Genomic DNA, 21,150 nt, shown 5'->3' on the forward strand with positions numbered 1-21,150 from the left:
GGAACAATGACAACTTTTATTGCAGAGTGTAGAAATGTGTCATTTTTACATTTTTTTACAACAAAAAGAAAGAATTTATTTTTAGATATAGTAATGGATTTACTATTTCTTAGATCTTATACTAGATTTTCACGTTCCCTAATAAAGTGAAACTTGTAGTGGGCTAAAATAACGACCCCCCTCCCTTCAACTTTACCCCACCAACTGCCATTCCTACTGGATGAACAAAGTAACCGATAAATGACTAGGGAAAATAGCAACCTAAATTGACGACAATTTTTACCCTGTCATAATATCCACGTATATTCTACATCCATTTACATAGCACCATTTTTACATGTTTAGCATTTTAACAAGTCAAGAACGTCCAAGCTTTTTATTTTTTGGTAGGAGAAGTAAAAGTGAGTTGATTCCCAAAAGAAATTGGAGGCTCGGCATTCCTAATTTTAGAGGAGGGGGGGGGGGGTAACCTTTACTTTAACAAGTCAAGGACGTCCAAGCTTTTTTTTTGGTAGGAGAAGTAAAAGTAAATTTATTCCCCCCAAAAATTGGATGCTCGGCATCCCCAATTTTATGAGGAGGGGGGGGGGGGGGTAACCTTTACCTCCACATTTTGGACAACGTCCCTGTGATAGCTCTTTGTAAAGATTCCCATGACTTACGGTTTAATTATCTACAAAGATAATTATTGCTTTTTCTTTAGATTTATCTAATTGTTGGTTTAAAGGTTTACACTAGATCTTTTCATGAAAATACACTTTTTCGAATTTTAGTCTTCTGCTAACCTAAAAAGTTACTTTAGGAGCCTAGAAATACATGTACAAAATTTCAGCTCTCTATCTCTACTGGCGACCTAGCGCCAGGCATGTAAAATATTAACAGATAACGGTAGCACGGCGGTTTTAACAATATCTCAGCAATGTGTAGGTTTTAAGCTCTTCTGCATATTTCAATTTAAACACATAAGGACAAAGGTATATTATCCCAAAAATCTTTTGTCAAAGTCTACTCTACACCTAGCGCCAGTCAGTTTTCTAAAATCATGCATTTTATACCTGTGAAAATAGAAATCGCCAGCGCTAGGTGTAGAGTAGACTTTGACAAAAGATTTTTGGGATATTATATCTTTGGCCTTATGAGTTTAAATTAAAATATGCAGAACACCTAAATTCATCTTCCAAGCCATTCTCTAAGCATTTTAATTTTTTTATGAAATAACGGGATTTTAAAACTGCCCTTTGAAAAGGCCTAAAAAATATCTTTTTTTTGTCACTTTTTTCACTGCTTATAGTTACAACTTATTAAGATATTATGCTCAGTTAAAAAAAAATCGGCGCCTCCAGCACCAAAACCGGCAAAAACTGGCAGTTAAACTTCTGTGCCCCTACTTGCCCCCCTCTTTGGCCAACAGTAGTTATCTCAAGAAGTAAAAGAGATATCACACAGAAAGAAAACTTTTTAAATAAAACTTAACAAAGTAACCATTACAGATTTCATTTTGGGACTTTCCTTCTAGGGTCTTGTGGAGCAAAAGACCCCCCAAAACACTAAAAATATGAGTTCTGAGCTTATTTTTAAAGAGATCAACCTGATTTTTTTTGAAAACTTTGTTAACATAATGGAACTCAGTAACATTTACAGATTTCATTTTGGGACTTTCCTTCTAGGGGCTTGTTTGGCAAAAGACCCCCAAAAACTAAAAATATGAGTTGTGGACTTATTTTTAAAGATATCAACCTAATTTTTTTGAGAAAACTTATTTCACATAACCAAACTCAGCAACCTATACAGATTTCATTTTGGGACTTTCCTTCCATGAGCTAGTGGAGCAAAAGACCCCCCAAAACACAAAAAAATATGAGTTCAGAGCTTATTTTCAAAGATATCAACCTGATTTTTTAAAGAAAACTTTTAAAATAAAACTGAACTCAGTAATGTTTACAAATTTCATTTTGGGACTTTGCTTTGAGGGGCTTGTGGAGCAAAAGACCCCCAAAACCACAAAAATATGTGTTCTGGACTTATATTTAAAAATACTAATTTAAATAAAACTGAACTCAGTAATGTTTACACATTTCATTTTGGACTTTGCTTTGAGAGGCTTGTGGAGCAAAAGACCCCCAAAAACAAAAAAATATGAATTTTGAGCTGATATATAAAGATATCAACCTGATTTTTTTGTTGAAAACTTTGTTTACATAAACAACCTCAGTAACATTTACAGATTTCATTTTGGGACTTTCCTTCTAGGGGCTAGTGGGACAAAAGACTCCCAAAACAATAAAAATATGTGTTCTGGACTTATATTTAAAAATACTAATTTGAATAAAACTGAACTCAGTAATGTTTACACATTTCATTTTGGACTTTGCTTTGAGGGGCTTGTGGAGCAAAAGACCCCCAAAAACAAAAAAATATGAATTCTGAGCTGATATATAAAGATATCAACCTGATTTTTTTGTTGAAAACTTTGTTAACATAAACAACCTCAGTAACATTTACAGATTTCATTTTGGGACTTTCCTTCTAGGGGCTAGTGGGACAAAAGACTCCCAAAATAATAAAAATATGAGTTCTGAGCTTATTTTTAGAGATATTGAGCTGATTTTTAAATGAAAACTTTTTGAACATAACTGAACTCAGTAACCATTACAGATTTATTTTGGGACTTTCCTTCTAGGGGCTTGTGGAGCAAAAGACCCCCCCAACACTTTTATTCCTTCTAGGGGCAGGTGGGACAAAAAAAAACCAAAACAATAAAAATATGAGTTCTGAGCTTATCTTTAGAGATATTGAGCTGATTTTTTTATGAAAACTTTTTGAACATAACTGTACTAAGTACCCATTACATATTTAATTTTGAGACTTTCCTTCTAGGGGCTCGTGGAGCAAAAGACCCTCCAAAACACTAAAATATGGGGGGGGGGGTCTTTTGCTCCACAACAATCTGTAAACATTACTGAGTTTGGTTATGTTAAAAAAGTTTTCTTTAGAAAAATCAGAGCTGGATCCTTAAATTGTTTATAGGTGCGCTGAACCAGGTTGATTCATTTCAGCACACCATCAGATTATTAATATCAATCTTTAAATCGAAATGGCATGGGCGATTTGGCGCGGCAAGTGGCGCGGTACCGGCACGACAATAGTACTCAGCGAGTGGCATTGCCGCGTCAAATCGAGGTAAATCATATTTAATAAATAAATATTTTTTAAAATCACTTTAATATTTTATTGCAAAACTATCGTTAAAATAATTTTTAAATATATTGTTTTATTATAAAACAATATATAACTTTAGCCGTGTCAGTATTATATTTTATATAAAACTTTTATATAAAATATTTGTACTGACACGGCTAAAGTTATAAAGTTGTACCGGCGCGGATCAGACCACGCCAAAAATCTTTTAAAAATCAAAGTTTTTTAGCATTGGCTTTAGTGTGGCGTTGGCGCACCTCCGGACCACCTCTGGATCACCCCGATCTAGCGCACCACTAAAACAATTTAAAAATCCAACTCAGGTTGATATTTTTAAATATAAGCTCAGAACTCATATTTTTTTGTGTCTTGGGAGGTCATTTGGTCCACTAGCCCCTCAAAGGAAAGTCCAAAATGAAATTTGTAATGGTTACTGAGTTCAGTTTTATTTAAAAAGTTTTCTTTAAAAAAATCAGGTTGATATCTATAAAAAAAGCTCAGAACTCATATTTTTTGTTCCACTAGCCCCTAGAAGGAAAGTCCCAAAATGAAATCTGTAAAGGTTACTGAGTTCGGTTATGTGAAAAAAGTTTTCTAAAAAAAAATTAGGTTGGTATTTTTAAATATAAGACTAGAACTCACATTTTTAGTTTTTGGGGGTATTTTGCCCAACTAGCCCCTAAAAGGAAAGTCCTAAAATGAAATCTGTAAACATTACTGAGTTCAGTTTTATTTAAATTAGTATTATTAAATATAAGTCCAGAACTCATATTTTTGTGGTTTTGGGGGTCTTTTGCTCCACAAGCCGATCAAAGCAAAGTCCAAAAATGAAATTTGTAAACATTACTGAGTTCAGTTTTATTTAAAAAGTTTTCGGGTATAGTCCTTTCCATGACATCGCTCCATATGGAGCGATGATTTTCTATAGCTCCTTCAAGGAGCTATAGCATAGCCTCTCATCATATGGAGCGATGTGAAAGCCCCTTTTAAGGAGCGTTCATATTTCCTCCTTATGATAAGAGGCTATGCTATAGCTCCTTCATGGCCTCTTAATAGCTCCTTTAAAGGGGCGTTCATATCGCCTCTTATGATAAGAGGCTATGCTATAGCCCCATGATGGCTCCTTTATAGCCTCTCCATCGCCCCTCCGTAGTCCCTTACCTTAATTTATATAACAACCCACTTGATGGCCCCTACATCGCTCCTCCATCGCCCCTTCTCCAAATTTATATTACATTGTACTTTGATGGCCCCTACATCGCTCCTACATCGCCCCTTCATCGCTCCTACATCGCTCCTTCATCGCTCCTTCTCCAAATTTATATTAAATTGTACTGTGATGGCCCCTACATCGCTCCTACATCGCTCCTCCATCGCTCCTCCATCGCCCCATCGCCCCTTAATAGCCCCTTACCTTAATTTATATAAAAAAGCCCCTACATAGCCTCTCCATCGCCCCTTAATAGCTCCTTACCTTAATTTTTATAACATAGCCCCTACATAGCCTCTCCATCGCCCCTTAATAGCCCCTTATCTTAATTTATATAACAAAGCCCCTACATAGCCTCTCCATCGCCCCTAATAGCCCCTTACCTTTATTTATATAACAAAGCTCCTACATAGCCTCTCCATTGCCCCTTAATAGTCCCTTACCTTAATTTATATAACATAGCTCCTACATAGCCTCTCCATCGCCCCTTAAAAGCCCATTACCTTAATTTATATAACATAGCCCCTACATAGCCTCTCCATCGCCCCTTACCTTAATTTATATAACATAGCCCCTACATAGCCTCTCCATCGCCCCTTAATAGCTCCTTACCTTAATTTATATAACATAGCCCCTACATAGCCTCTCCATCGCCCCTTAATAGCCCCTTACCTTAATTTATATAACATAGCCTCTACATAGCCTCTCCATCGCCCCTTAATAGCCCCTTACCTTAATTTATATAACATAGCCCTACATAGCCTCTCCATCGCCCCTTAATAGCCCCTTACCTTAATTTTATATAGCATAGCCCCTACATAGCCTCTCCATCGCCCCTTAATAGCCTCTTACCTTAATTTATATAATCCTTACCTTAATATATATAACATAGCCCCTACATAGCCTCTCCATCGCCCCTAAATAGCCCCTTACCCTAATTTATATAACATAGCCCCTACATAGCCTCTCCATCGCCCCTTAATAGCTCCTTACCTTAATTTATATAACATAGCCCCTACATAGCCTCTCCATCGCCCCTTAATAGCCCCTTACCTTAATTTATATAACATAGCCCTACATAGCCTCTCCATCGCCCCTTAATAGCCCCTTACCTTAATTTATATAGCATAGCCCCTACATAGCCTCTCCATCGCCCCTTAATAGCCTCTTACCTTAATTTATATAATCCTTACCTTAATATATATAACATAGCCCCTACATAGCCTCTCCATCGCCCCTAAATAGCCCCTTACCCTAATTTATATAACATAGCCCCTACATAGCCTCTCCATCGCCCCTTAATAGCCCCTTACCTTAATTTATATAACATAGCCTCTACATAGCCTCTCCATCGCCCCTTAATAGCCCCTTACCTTAATTTATATAACATAGCCCCTACATAGCCTCTCCATCGCCCCTTAATAGCCCCTTACCTTAATTTATATAACATAGCCTCTACATAGCCTCTCCATCGCCCCTTAATAGCCCCTTACCTTAATTTATATAACATAGCCCTACATAGCCTCTCCATCGCCCCTTAATAGCCCCTTACCTTAATTTATATAGCATAGCCCCTACATAGCCTCTCCATCGCCCCTTAATAGCCTCTTACCTTAATTTATATAATCCTTACCTTAATATATATAACATAGCCCCTACATAGCCTCTCCATCGCCCCTAAATAGCCCCTTACCCTAATTTATATAACATAGCCCCTACATAGCCTCTCCATCGCCCCTTAATAGCCCCTTACCTTAATTTATATAACATAGCCCTACATAGCCTCTCCATCGCCCCTTAATAGCCCCTTACCTTAATTTATATAGCATAGCCCCTACATAGCCTCTCCATCGCCCCTTAATAGCCTCTTACCTTAATTTATATAATCCTTACCTTAATATATATAACATAGCCCCTACATAGCCTCTCCATCGCCCCTAAATAGCCCCTTACCCTAATTTATATAACATAGCCCCTACATAGCCTCTCCATCGCCCCTTAATAGCTCCTTACCTTAATTTATATAACATAGCCCCTACATAGCCTCTCCATCGCCCCTTAATAGCCTCTTACCTTAATTTATATAATCCTTACCTTAATATATATAACATAGCCCCTACATAGCCTCTCCATCGCCCCTAAATAGCCCCTTACCCTAATTTATATAACATAGCCTCTACATAGCCTCTCCATCGCCCCTTAATAGCCCCTTACCTTAATTTATATAACATAGCCCTACATAGCCTCTCCATCGCCCCTTAATAGCCCCTTACCTTAATTTATATAACATAGCCCTACATAGCCTCTCCATCGCCCCTTAATAGCCCCTTACCTTAATTTATATAGCATAGCCCCTACATAGCCTCTCCATCGCCCCTTAATAGCCTCTTACCTTAATTTATATAATCCTTACCTTAATATATATAACATAGCCCCTACATAGCCTCTCCATCGCCCCTAAATAGCCCCTTACCCTAATTTATATAACATAGCCTCTACATAGCCTCTCCATCGCCCCTTAATAGCCCCTTACCTTAATTTATATAACATAGCCCTACATAGCCTCTCCATCGCCCCTTAATAGCCCCTTACCTTAATTTATATAGCATAGCCCCTACATAGCCTCTCCATCGCCCCTTAATAGCCTCTTACCTTAATTTATATAATCCTTACCTTAATATATATAACATAGCCCCTACATAGCCTCTCCATCGCCCCTAAATAGCCCCTTACCCTAATTTATATAACATAGCCCCTACATAGCCTCTCCATCGCCCCTTAATAGCTCCTTACCTTAATTTATATAACATAGCCCCTACATAGCCTCTCCATCGCCCCTTAATAGCCTCTTACCTTAATTTATATAATCCTTACCTTAATATATATAACATAGCCCCTACATAGCCTCTCCATCGCCCCTAAATAGCCCCTTACCCTTATTTATATAACATAGCCCCTACATAGCCTCTCCATCGCCCCTTAATAGCCCCTTATCTTAATTTATATAACAAAGCCCCTACATAGCCTCTCCATCGCCCCTAATAGCCCCTTACCTTTATTTATATAACAAAGCTCCTACATAGCCTCTCCATTGCCCCTTAATAGTCCCTTACCTTAATTTATATAACATAGCTCCTACATAGCCTCTCCATCGCCCCTTAATAGCCCCTTACCTTAATTTATATAGCATAGCCCCTACATAGCCTCTCCATCGCCCCTTACCTTAATTTATATAACATAGCCCCTACATAGCCTCTCCATCGCCCCTTAATAGCTCCTTACCTTAATTTATATAACATAGCCCCTACATAGCCTCTCCATCGCCCCTTAATAGCCCCTTACCTTAATTTATATAACATAGCCTCTACATAGCCTCTCCATCGCCCCTTAATAGCCCCTTACCTTAATTTATATAGCATAGCCCCTACATAGCCTCTCCATCGCCCCTTAATAGCCTCTTACCTTAATTTATATAATCCTTACCTTAATATATATAACATAGCCCCTACATAGCCTCTCCATCGCCCCTAAATAGCCCCTTACCCTAATTTATATAACATAGCCCCTACATAGCCTCTCCATCGCCCCTTAATAGCCCCTTACCTTAATTTATATAACATAGCCCCTACATAGCCTCTCCATCGCCCCTTAATAGCCTCTTACCTTAATTTATATAATCCTTACCTTAATATATATAACATAGCCCCTACATAGCCTCTCCATCGCCCCTAAATAGCCCCTTACCCTAATTTATATAACATAGCCTCTACATAGCCTCTCCATCGCCCCTTAATAGCCCCTTACCTTAATTTATATAACATAGCCCTACATAGCCTCTCCATCGCCCCTTAATAGCCCCTTACCTTAATTTATATAACATAGCCCTACATAGCCTCTCCATCGCCCCTTAATAGCCCCTTACCTTAATTTATATAGCATAGCCCTACATAGCCTCTCCATCGCCCCTTAATAGCCCCTTACCTTAATTTATATAACATAGCCCCTACATAGCCTCTCCATCGCCCCTTAATAGCCTCTTACCTTAATTTATATAATCCTTACCTTAATATATATAACATAGCCCCTACATAGCCTCTCCATCGCCCCTAAATAGCCCCTTACCCTAATTTATATAACATAGCCCCTACATAGCCTCTCCATCGCCCCTTAATAGCCCCTTACCTTAATTTATATAACATAGCCCTACATAGCCTCTCCATCGCCCCTTAATAGCCCCTTACCTTAATTTATATAACATAGCCCTACATAGCCTCTCCATCGCCCCTTAATAGCCCCTTACCTTAATTTATATAGCATAGCCCTACATAGCCTCTCCATCGCCCCTTAATAGCCCCTTACCTTAATTTATATAACATAGCCCCTACATAGCCTCTCCATCGCCCCTTAATAGCCTCTTACCTTAATTTATATAATCCTTACCTTAATATATATAACATAGCCCCTACATAGCCTCTCCATCGCCCCTAAATAGCCCCTTACCCTAATTTATATAACATAGCCCCTACATAGCCTCTCCATCGCCCCTTAATAGCCTCTTACCTTAATTTATATAACATAGCCCTACATAGCCTCTCCATCGCCCCTTAATAGCCCCTTACCTTAATTTATATAGCATAGCCCCTACATAGCCTCTCCATCGCCCCTTAATAGCCTCTTACCTTAATTTATATAATCCTTACCTTAATATATATAACATAGCCCCTACATAGCCTCTCCATCGCCCCTAAATAGCCCCTTACCCTAATTTATATAACATAGCCCCTACATAGCCTCTCCATCGCCCCTTAATAGCCCCTTACCTTAATTTATATAACATAGCCTCTACATAGCCTCTCCATCGCCCCTTAATAGCCCCTTACCTTAATTTATATAACATAGCCTCTACATAGCCTCTCCATCGCCCCTTAATAGCCCCTTACCTTAATTTATATAACATAGCCCTACATAGCCTCTCCATCGCCCCTTAATAGCCCCTTACCTTAATTTATATAGCATAGCCCCTACATAGCCTCTCCATCGCCCCTTAATAGCCTCTTACCTTAATTTATATAATCCTTACCTTAATATATATAACATAGCCCCTACATAGCCTCTCCATCGCCCCTTAATAGCCCCTTACCTTAATTTATATAACATAGCCTCTACATAGCCTCTCCATCGCCCCTTAATAGCCCCTTACCTTAATTTATATAACATAGCCTCTACATAGCCTCTCCATCGCCCCTTAATAGCCCCTTACCTTAATTTATATAACATAGCCCTACATAGCCTCTCCATCGCCCCTTAATAGCCCCTTACCTTAATTTATATAGCATAGCCCCTACATAGCCTCTCCATCGCCCCTTAATAGCCTCTTACCTTAATTTATATAATCCTTACCTTAATATATATAACATAGCCCCTACATAGCCTCTCCATCGCCCCTAAATAGCCCCTTACCCTAATTTATATAACATAGCCCCTACATAGCCTCTCCATCGCCCCTTAATAGCTCCTTACCTTAATTTATATAACATAGCCCTACATAGCCTCTCCATCGCCCCTTAATAGCCCCTTACCTTAATTTATATAACATAGCTCCTACATAGCCTCTCCATCGCCCCTTAATAGCCCCTTACCTTAATTTATATAATCCTTACCTTAATATATATAACATAGCCCCTACATAGCCTCTCCATCGCCCCTGAATAGCCCCTTACCCTAATTTATATAACATAGCCCCTACATAGCCTCTCCATCGCCCCTTAATAGCTCCTTACCTTAATTTATATAACATAGCCCCTACATAGCCTCTCCATCGCCCCTTAATAGCCCCTTACCTTAATTTATATAACATAGCCTCTACATAGCCTCTCCATCGCCCCTTAATAGCCCCTTACCTTAATTTATATAACATAGCCCTACATAGCCTCTCCATCGCCCCTTAATAGCCCCTTACCTTAATTTATATAGCATAGCCTCTACATAGCCTCTCCATCGCCCCTTAATAGCCTCTTACCTTAATTTATATAATCCTTACCTTAATATATATAACATAGCCCCTACATAGCCTCTCCATCGCCCCTAAATAGCCCCTTACCCTAATTTATATAACATAGCCCCTACATAGCCTCTCCATCGCCCCTTAATAGCCTCTTACCTTAATTTATATAACATAGCCCTACATAGCCTCTCCATCGCCCCTTAATAGCCCCTTACCTTAATTTATATAGCATAGCCCCTACATAGCCTCTCCATCGCCCCTTAATAGCCTCTTACCTTAATTTATATAATCCTTACCTTAATATATATAACATAGCCCCTACATAGCCTCTCCATCGCCCCTAAATAGCCCCTTACCCTAATTTATGTAGAGGCTATGTTATATAAATTAAGGTAAGGGGCTATTAAGGGGCGATGGAGAGGCTATGTAGGGGCTATGTTATATAAATTAGGGTAAGGGGCTATTTAGGGGCGATGGAGAGGCTATGTAAGGGCTATGTTATATATATTAAGGTAAGGATTATATAAATTAAGGTAAGAGGCTATTAAGGGGCGATGGAGAGGCTATGTAGGGGCTATGCTATATAAATTAAGGTAAGGGGCTATTAAGGGGCGATGGAGAGGCTATGTAGGGCTATGTTATATAAATTAAGGTAAGAGGCTATTAAGGGGCGATGGAGAGGCTATGTAGGGGCTATGTTATATAAATTAGGGTAAGGGGCTATTTAGGGGCGATGGAGAGGCTATGTAGGGGCTATGTTATATATATTAAGGTAAGGATTATATAAATTAAGGTAAGAGGCTATTAAGGGGCGATGGAGAGGCTATGTAGGGGCTATGCTATATAAATTAAGGTAAGGGGCTATTAAGGGGCGATGGAGAGGCTATGTAGGGCTATGTTATATAAATTAAGGTAAGGGGCTATTAAGGGGCGATGGAGAGGCTATGTAGAGGCTATGTTATATAAATTAAGGTAAGGGGCTATTAAGGGGCGATGGAGAGGCTATGTAGGGGCTATGTTATATAAATTAAGGTAAGGAGCTATTAAGGGGCGATGGAGAGGCTATGTAGGGGCTATGTTATATAAATTAGGGTAAGGGGCTATTCAGGGGCGATGGAGAGGCTATGTAGGGGCTATGTTATATATATTAAGGTAAGGATTATATAAATTAAGGTAAGAGGCTATTAAGGGGCGATGGAGAGGCTATGTAGGGGCTATGCTATATAAATTAAGGTAAGGGGCTATTAAGGGGCGATGGAGAGGCTATGTAGGGCTATGTTATATAAATTAAGGTAAGGGGCTATTAAGGGGCGATGGAGAGGCTATGTAGAGGCTATGTTATATAAATTAAGGTAAGGGGCTATTAAGGGGCGATGGAGAGGCTATGTAGAGGCTATGTTATATAAATTAAGGTAAGGGGCTATTAAGGGGCGATGGAGAGGCTATGTAGGGGCTATGTTATATAAATTAAGGTAAGGAGCTATTAAGGGGCGATGGAGAGGCTATGTAGGGGCTATGTTATATAAATTAAGGTAAGGGGCGATGGAGAGGCTATGTAGGGGCTATGTTATATAAATTAAGGAAATGGGCTTTTAAGGGGCGATGGAGAGGCTATGTAGGAGCTATGTTATATAAATTAAGGTAAGGGACTATTAAGGGGCAATGGAGAGGCTATGTAGGAGCTTTGTTATATAAATAAAGGTAAGGGGCTATTAGGGGCGATGGAGAGGCTATGTAGGGGCTTTGTTATATAAATTAAGATAAGGGGCTATTAAGGGGCGATGGAGAGGCTATGTAGGGGCTATGTTATATAAATTAGGGTAAGGGGCTATTTAGGGGCGATGGAGAGGCTATGTAGGGGCTATGTTATATATATTAAGGTAAGGATTATATAAATTAAGGTAAGAGGCTATTAAGGGGCGATGGAGAGGCTATGTAGGGGCTATGCTATATAAATTAAGGTAAGGGGCTATTAAGGGGCGATGGAGAGGCTATGTAGGGCTATGTTATATAAATTAAGGTAAGGGGCTATTAAGGGGCGATGGAGAGGCTATGTAGGGGCTATGTTATATAAATTAAGGTAAGGGGCTATTAAGGGGCGATGGAGAGGCTATGTAGAGGCTATGTTATATAAATTAAGGTAAGGGGCTATTAAGGGGCGATGGAGAGGCTATGTAGGGGCTATGTTATATAAATTAGGGTAAGGGGCTATTTAGGGGCGATGGAGAGGCTATGTAGGGGCTATGTTATATATATTAAGGTAAGGATTATATAAATTAAGGTAAGAGGCTATTAAGGGGCGATGGAGAGGCTATGTAGGGGCTATGCTATATAAATTAAGGTAAGGGGCTATTAAGGGGCGATGGAGAGGCTATGTAGGGCTATGTTATATAAATTAAGGTAAGAGGCTATTAAGGGGCGATGGAGAGGCTATGTAGGGGCTATGTTATATAAATTAGGGTAAGGGGCTATTTAGGGGCGATGGAGAGGCTATGTAGGGGCTATGTTATATATATTAAGGTAAGGATTATATAAATTAAGGTAAGAGGCTATTAAGGGGCGATGGAGAGGCTATGTAGGGGCTATGCTATATAAATTAAGGTAAGGGGCTATTAAGGGGCAATGGAGAGGCTATGTAGGGCTATGTTATATAAATTAAGGTAAGGGGCTATTAAGGGGCGATGGAGAGGCTATGTAGAGGCTATGTTATATAAATTAAGGTAAGGGGCTATTAAGGGGCGATGGAGAGGCTATGTAGAGGCTATGTTATATAAATTAAGGTAAGGGGCTATTAAGGGGCGATGGAGAGGCTATGTAGGGGCTATGTTATATAAATTAGGGTAAGGGGCTATTTAGGGGCGATGGAGAGGCTATGTAGGGGCTATGTTATATATATTAAGGTAAGGATTATATAAATTAAGGTAAGAGGCTATTAAGGGGCGATGGAGAGGCTATGTAGGGGCTATGCTATATAAATTAAGGTAAGGGGCTATTAAGGGGCGATGGAGAGGCTATGTAGGGCTATGTTATATAAATTAAGGTAAGAGGCTATTAAGGGGCGATGGAGAGGCTATGTAGGGGCTATGCTATATAAATTAAGGTAAGGGGCTATTAAGGGGCGATGGAGAGGCTATGTAGGGCTATGTTATATAAATTAAGGTAAGGGGCTATTAAGGGGCGATGGAGAGGCTATGTAGGGGCTATGTTATATAAATTAAGGTAAGGAGCTATTAAGGGGCGATGGAGAGGCTATGTAGGGGCTATGTTATATAAATTAGGGTAAGGGGCTATTTAGGGGCGATGGAGAGGCTATGTAGGGGCTATGTTATATATATTAAGGTAAGGATTATATAAATTAAGGTAAGAGGCTATTAAGGGGCGATGGAGAGGCTATGTAGGGGCTATGCTATATAAATTAAGGTAAGGGGCTATTAAGGGGCGATGGAGAGGCTATGTAGGGCTATGTTATATAAATTAAGGTAAGGGGCTATTAAGGGGCGATGGAGAGGCTATGTAGAGGCTATGTTATATAAATTAAGGTAAGGGGCTATTAAGGGGCGATGGAGAGGCTATGTAGGGGCTATGTTATATAAATTAAGGTAAGGAGCTATTAAGGGGCGATGGAGAGGCTATGTAGGGGCTATGTTATATAAATTAAGGTAAGGGGCGATGGAGAGGCTATGTAGGGGCTATGTTATATAAATTAAGGTAATGGGCTTTTAAGGGGCGATGGAGAGGCTATGTAGGAGCTATGTTATATAAATTAAGGTAAGGGACTATTAAGGGGCAATGGAGAGGCTATGTAGGAGCTTTGTTATATAAATAAAGGTAAGGGGCTATTAGGGGCGATGGAGAGGCTATGTAGGGGCTTTGTTATATAAATTAAGATAAGGGGCTATTAAGGGGCGATGGAGAGGCTATGTAGGGGCTATGTTATAAAAATTAAGGTAAGGAGCTATTAAGGGGCGATGGAGAGGCTATGTAGGGGCTTTTTTATATAAATTAAGGTAAGGGGCTATTAAGGGGCGATGGAGAGGCTATGTAGGGCTATGTTATATAAATTAAGGTAAGGGGCTATTAAGGGGCGATGGAGAGGCTATGTAGAGGCTATGTTATATAAATTAAGGTAAGGGGCTATTAAGGGGCGATGGAGAGGCTATGTAGAGGCTATGTTATATAAATTAAGGTAAGGGGCTATTAAGGGGCGATGGAGAGGCTATGTAGGGGCTATGTTATATAAATTAGGGTAAGGGGCTATTTAGGGGCGATGGAGAGGCTATGTAGGGGCTATGTTATATATATTAAGGTAAGGATTATATAAATTAAGGTAAGAGGCTATTAAGGGGCGATGGAGAGGCTATGTAGGGGCTATGCTATATAAATTAAGGTAAGGGGCTATTAAGGGGCGATGGAGAGGCTATGTAGGGCTATGTTATATAAATTAAGGTAAGAGGCTATTAAGGGGCGATGGAGAGGCTATGTAGGGGCTATGCTATATAAATTAAGGTAAGGGGCTATTAAGGGGCGATGGAGAGGCTATGTAGGGCTATGTTATATAAATTAAGGTAAGGGGCTATTAAGGGGCGATGGAGAGGCTATGTAGGGGCTATGTTATATAAATTAAGGTAAGGAGCTATTAAGGGGCGATGGAGAGGCTATGTAGGGGCTATGTTATATAAATTAGGGTAAGGGGCTATTTAGGGGCGATGGAGAGGCTATGTAGGGGCTATGTTATATATATTAAGGTAAGGATTATATAAATTAAGGTAAGAGGCTATTAAGGGGCGATGGAGAGGCTATATAGGGGCTATGCTATATAAATTAAGGTAAGGGGCTATTAAGGGGCGATGGAGAGGCTATGTAGGGCTATGTTATATAAATTAAGGTAAGGGGCTATTAAGGGGCGATGGAGAGGCTATGTAGAGGCTATGTTATATAAATTAAGGTAAGGGGCTATTAAGGGGCGATGGAGAGGCTATGTAGGGGCTATGTTATATAAATTAAGGTAAGGAGCTATTAAGGGGCGATGGAGATGCTATGTAGGGGCTATGTTATATAAATTAAGGTAAGGGGCGATGGAGAGGCTATGTAGGGGCTATGTTATATAAATTAAGGTAATGGGCTTTTAAGGGGCGATGGAGAGGCTATGTAGGAGCTATGTTATATAAATTAAGGTAAGGGACTATTAAGTGGCAATGGAGAGGCTATGTAGGAGCTTAGTTATATAAATAAAGGTAAGGGGCTATTAGGGGCGATGGAGAGGCTATGTAGGGGCTTTGTTATATAAATTAAGATAAGGGGCTATTAAGGGGCGATGGAGAGGCTATGTAGGGGCTATGTTATAAAAATTAAGGTAAGGAGCTATTAAGGGGCGATGGAGAGGCTATGTAGGGGCTTTTTTATATAAATTAAGGTAAGGGGCTATTAAGGGGCGATGGGGCGATGGAGGAGCGATGGAGGAGAGATGTAGGGGCCATCAAAGTACAATGTAATATAAATTTGTGGAAGGAGCGATGAAGGGGCGATGGAGGAGCGATGGAGGAGCGATGGAGGAGCGATGTAGCAGCGATGTAGGGGCCATCAAGTTGCAATGTTATATAAATTTGGAGAAGGAGCGATGAAGGGGCGATGGAGGAGCGATGTAGGAGCGATGTAGGGGCCATCAAGTTGCAATGTAATATAAATTTGGAGAAGGAGCGATGAAGGGGCGATGTAGGAGCGATGAAGGAGCGATGTAGGGGCCATCACAGTACAATGTAATATAAATTTGAAGAAGGAGCGATGAAGGGGCGATGTAGGAGCGATGGAGGGGCGATGTAGGGGCCATCAAAGTACAATGTAATATAAATTTGAAGAAGGAGCGATGAAGGGGTGATGTAGGAGCGATGGAGGGGCGATGTAGGGGCCATCAAAGTACAATGTAATATAAATTTGGAGAAGGAGCGATGGAGGAGCGATGAAGGGGCGATGTAGGAGCGATGTAGGGGCCATCAAGGGACTAAGATATATATAATAGTGAAGGGGCCATGAAGAGGCGATATTTAATTAAATAGCCCCTTGGGATAAGAGGACATATCATCTCCTCTTTAGAAGGGGCGATAAAGGAGCGATAAAGGATCATTTAATCGCCTCTTAGGGCAAGGGGCTATTAAATCGCTCCTTTCAAGGAGTCATAACATCGCCTCTTGTTATATGGGGCTATTAAATCGCCCCTTTCAAGGAGCCAATACATCGCCCCTTGTCATAAGAGGCGATCAATTAAAATCATCGCCCCATATGGAGCGATGTCATGGAAAGGACTATACCCAAGTTTTCTTTAAAAAAATCAGGTTGATATCTTTAAAAATAAGCTCTGAACTCATATTTTTTTGTGTTTTGGGGGGTCTTTTGCTCCACTAGCTCCTGGAAGGAAAGTCCCAAAATGAAATCTGTATAGGTTGCTGAGTTTGGTTATGTGAAATAAGTTTTCTCAAAAAAATTAGGTTGATATCTTTAAAAATAAGTCATATTTTTAGTTTTTGGGGGTCTTTTGCCAAACAAGCACCTAGAAGGAAAGTCCCAAAATGAAATCTGTAAATGTTACTGAGTTCCATTATGTTAACAAAGTTTTCAAAAAAAATCAGGTTGATCTCTTTAAAAATAAGCTCAGAACTCATATTTTTAGTGTTTTGGGGGGTCTTTTGCTCCACAAGACCCTAGAAGGAAAGTCCCAAAATGAAATCTGTAATGGTTACTTTGTTAAGTTTTATTTAAAAAGTTTTCTTTCTGTGTGATATCTCTTTTACTTCTTGAGATAACTACTGTTGGCCAAAGAGGGGGGCAAGTAGGGGCACAGAAGTTTAACTGCCAGTTTTTGCCGGTTTTGGTGCTGGAGGCGCCGATTTTTTTTTAACTGAGCATAATATCTTAATAAGTTGTAACTATAAGCAGTGAAAAAAGTGACAAAAAAAGATATTTTTTAGGCCTTTTCAAAGGGCAGTTTTAAAATCCCGTTATTTCATAAAAAAAATTAAAATGCTTAGAGAATGGCTTGGAAGATGAATTTAGGTGTTCTGCATATTTTAATTTAAACTCATAAGGCCAAAGATATAATATCCCAAAAATCTTTTGTCAAAGTCTACTCTACACCTAGCGCTGGCGATTTCTATTTTCACAGGTATAAAATGCATGATTTTAGAAAACTGACTGGCGCTAGGTGTAGAGTAGACTTTGACAAAAGATTTTTGGTATAATATACCTTTGTCCTAATGTGTTTAAATTGAAATATGCAGAAGAGCTTAAAACCTACACATTGCTGAGATATTGTTAAAACCGCCGTGCTACCGTTATCTGTTGATATTTTACATGCCTGGCGCTAGGTCGCCAGTTGAGATAGAGAGCTAAAATTTTGTACATGTATTTCTAGGCTCCTAAAGTAACTTTTTAGGTTAGCAGAAGACAAAAATTCGAAAAAGTGTATTTTCATGAAAAGATCTAGTTTACACACTGCTAGCTAACGCTACATAAATCAATTAAGATTATATAACTTTAAAAATTCAAAAAGACCAAAATCGTCCAATAAATTTGTATTGGATTTATTGAAAATAAATTCATTATGATTTTGAAATGTGTTAGGATATCTGCATGGTACGGTCACCGCCCTTTTAAATTTTTTTTTCTCTTGAAGAACAAGGATGACAACATCTGTAGAAGCGGCAACATCAGAGAGACAAACGAACATCGACAAATACAATGCAATGCATTAAATATTTAACATTATTTAGAAGTTCTAAAAGATTTTGTGTCCATCGAAAAACTACTTGAATGAAGATTGAAAAATATAAACATTCTTAGGAATTCTTTAAGATTTTATTATAAAGAAGTTAGGGTATAGTCACTTTCGTGGCAACGCTCCTTAAGGGGCGATTCTTCGTTTTTTTACATTAGCTTTTCTTTTATTTCCAGACTATGCGGGGGACTCTAACCTTGCGGGGCCAATTGCCTAACCTTGTGGGGCAAACAACTAACCCAATATAACCTAACCTAACCTAAAATAACAAAGTAATCAAAAGCCATTTTAAAAATACGACGAATCGTCCCTTAAGGGGCGTTGCCACGAAAGAACTATTCCCAGAAGTTAAAACTTTGTGCCTAATCTTCCTAAGAATCAAATGAATAAGATGATTTATCATAATTTATATATTGTGTCCAAAAAGTAAAAAATTAAATATCAATGGGCTTACGGACTTTTTGGTGATTTTTATAAATTTCCTAAGCTTTTTAAATTGTTACAGGAATCTTCATGACAAGTTTGTAATTGTTTTCTGGATTATAATAAGTCGTCCATCTTTCCAAATAATCCAAAGCTGCAGCCAGCCGCCACAATAATATACGGCTGCCGAGCCCTGCAATTATGCTAAGCTCTCCCATGTCCAGAGTACCCAAACGCTGGTACCCAAAGTTCTATAACCACATTATCTTAGTCATTGGCTATAAATCTTTGAGTACTTTTATTTAATTTTGATTGTTTTTTTACAAAAAGTAATGTACAAACTATTACGCCAATAATTTTAATCTACAGAAGGGGTACTCTTGTTTATTATCATGGGGTTGTACATCAATTTATCTTTTATTGTCTTATCCCTTAAGATCCCTGCAGCTAGCCGTGATAAAAATAGACGACTGCCGAGTCCTAAAATTATGCTAATCTTTCCTATCTCAAGTACAGGAAAGGAATTAAATTGAAAAAGTTGGTTTTGCATTTAAAAACATATTTTCATATTTGAGAGAAAGATTAAAAACAGAAGTGTAATATAAAACTATACATTCTTATGGTAGTTCAATACCTTAGGTTGCACAGCTACCATATATTTTACCAGATGCCTCTAGTCTCTGGGGAAGAGTTAGAAAGGTCAGGAAATAGCATAAAACCTGCCTATCTACAAACATTCTCTGAAAATTACAACTAATAAGGACCAGCAATTTTTGAGATCTTTAGTTTCAGACAAAAAAGCTCACTACTTTGTATTATAAAAACCATCCCAAGACTTAAATCCAAGAAATGGCATAAAACCATCCCAAGACTGAATGTAGAAAGAGTAAAATAAGTCTAAAATATAACAAAAAAGATTTTGAGCAGGGCTCGGCAGCCGCGGTCTTAACCAAACGGGTTTAGAATGAAGCATAGTCGCGTATGATGCTCGGCTGCAGAGTCCTGATTTTATGGAATTTTCAAGTACATTTCAGAGTTAATATATATTTTTTTATTTTAAAATCTTGTAACTACACCTGATATTCAGGTAGCTGGAAGTTTGAAGCTAAACCTTGGGGAAATCCTTGTGTTCAGATGCAAAGATATTGGAAAATTTAAACTAGTTGGCAACAGGTAATTCTATGTACATACGGATACAAGTTAATTTAAGAATATTCTCACATCGTTTGAAAGTGATGACGTCATTTCATATTAGTTTTTTAAAGCCAAAATTTGGTGATATAAAAATTTTGGGTATAGTCCTTTCCACGATATCCCTCCATAAGGAGCGATTAGTCGTATTTTTAAAATGGCTTTTTATAGGTTATTTTAGGTTAGGTTAGGTTATATTGTGTTAGGTGATTGCCCTACAGGGTTAGGTAATTGGCCCCGCAGGGGCTAGAAATAGGAGAAAAGCTACTGTGAAAAATACGAAGAATCGTCCCTTATGGAGGGATGTCGTGGAAAGGACTATACCCAAAATTTTCATCCAATAAAGAAGAAGTCTTTTGCACCTTTTTGATGTTGTAATCCATGTTTTAATGATTATTCCTTCCCTACATAGTAGCCTCAGTGAAGTCGTAATATAATACATTTGAAATTTAGCTGAATGAATAAACTGTTCCTAAAAAACAATCAATCTTTGGAATTTTTTATGCTCACAAGAGTTTTTAATTTGATACTTATTTGCGGCTGCCGAGCCCTGTTATATATTAGACCAAAGGAAAGAATATGACAAATGGTTAGCATTAAATAAACATAACCAACCAGAACTACAACAAAAATGTATAAATAATTGATAAGTACGGATAATGCAGTAAATAATAATTTATGAATTATTAGTAAAGAAAACTTTGTTTCTTTACCACAAAGATTCTGTTGAGCATTGAACCCTCTTCCTCTTTTAAAAAAATATAGAAGGGGTGTAGGGTAGTTTTTTCCCTATTCCTAACCCCTGCGGAGGGCCCTTACTTAAAGGGCCTATACTTGCGGGACCCTAACACTTCTGGGCTACTAAGAACCCAATATGGCCTTAATTAAAAATAAAGCAAATAATACCATCCCCCTTATTTTTAAAATGGGGGATGTTCAGTGCTTAGCATTTTAAGGGAATACGCCAAAACTTTTGTTGTCAGCTGCACTCTCTTATATCTATCAAGATATGTAAATCGTCTCTGCATCAAGGTTAAATCAATGTTTTGTATTGTTTTTTTATGGGTGGAGGGTGAACCAATATATTTCCATTTTTTGGAGGGGAAGAGTTAAAATCACTTTCACTTTAGCCCCCCCCACCCCCCCGCCACTTTGAGTCTTTATACCTGTACCTAGAGTTTATCATTTTTAATGATTATTACTTGCAGGGAGCTGCAGTGTATTGGAGAGGACTTGTTGCTAGCTACACCAGTGTGTACCCCACTCAGTCAACATTATGATTACGCCCTTGACAAACCACCCACAATTCTATTCAGACATCAAAATGGTAAGTTTCTTGTAGAGAATCTTTCTTAA

General features: G+C 38.7%; 1 protein-coding gene across 1 annotated transcript in view; it reads left to right on the forward strand.

Moving 5' to 3' along the window:
- LOC145313725 (locomotion-related protein Hikaru genki-like) overlaps positions 1 to 21,150 on the forward strand; it is a 50,966-nt gene that overhangs the window by 4,251 nt on the left and 25,565 nt on the right. Inside the window, exons 6-7 of the mRNA XM_080153282.1 lie at positions 19,691 to 19,776; positions 21,003 to 21,121. Coding sequence (XP_080009408.1) covers positions 19,691 to 19,776; positions 21,003 to 21,121 — 205 coding nt within the window. The remainder of the gene's footprint in view (positions 1 to 19,690; positions 19,777 to 21,002; positions 21,122 to 21,150) is intronic.

The sequence above is a fragment of the Acartia tonsa genome, chromosome 1 (genome assembly GCF_053477335.1).
Source record: "Acartia tonsa isolate MP-2025a chromosome 1, ASM5347733v1, whole genome shotgun sequence".
Classification (NCBI taxonomy): Eukaryota; Metazoa; Arthropoda; class Copepoda; order Calanoida; family Acartiidae; genus Acartia; species Acartia tonsa.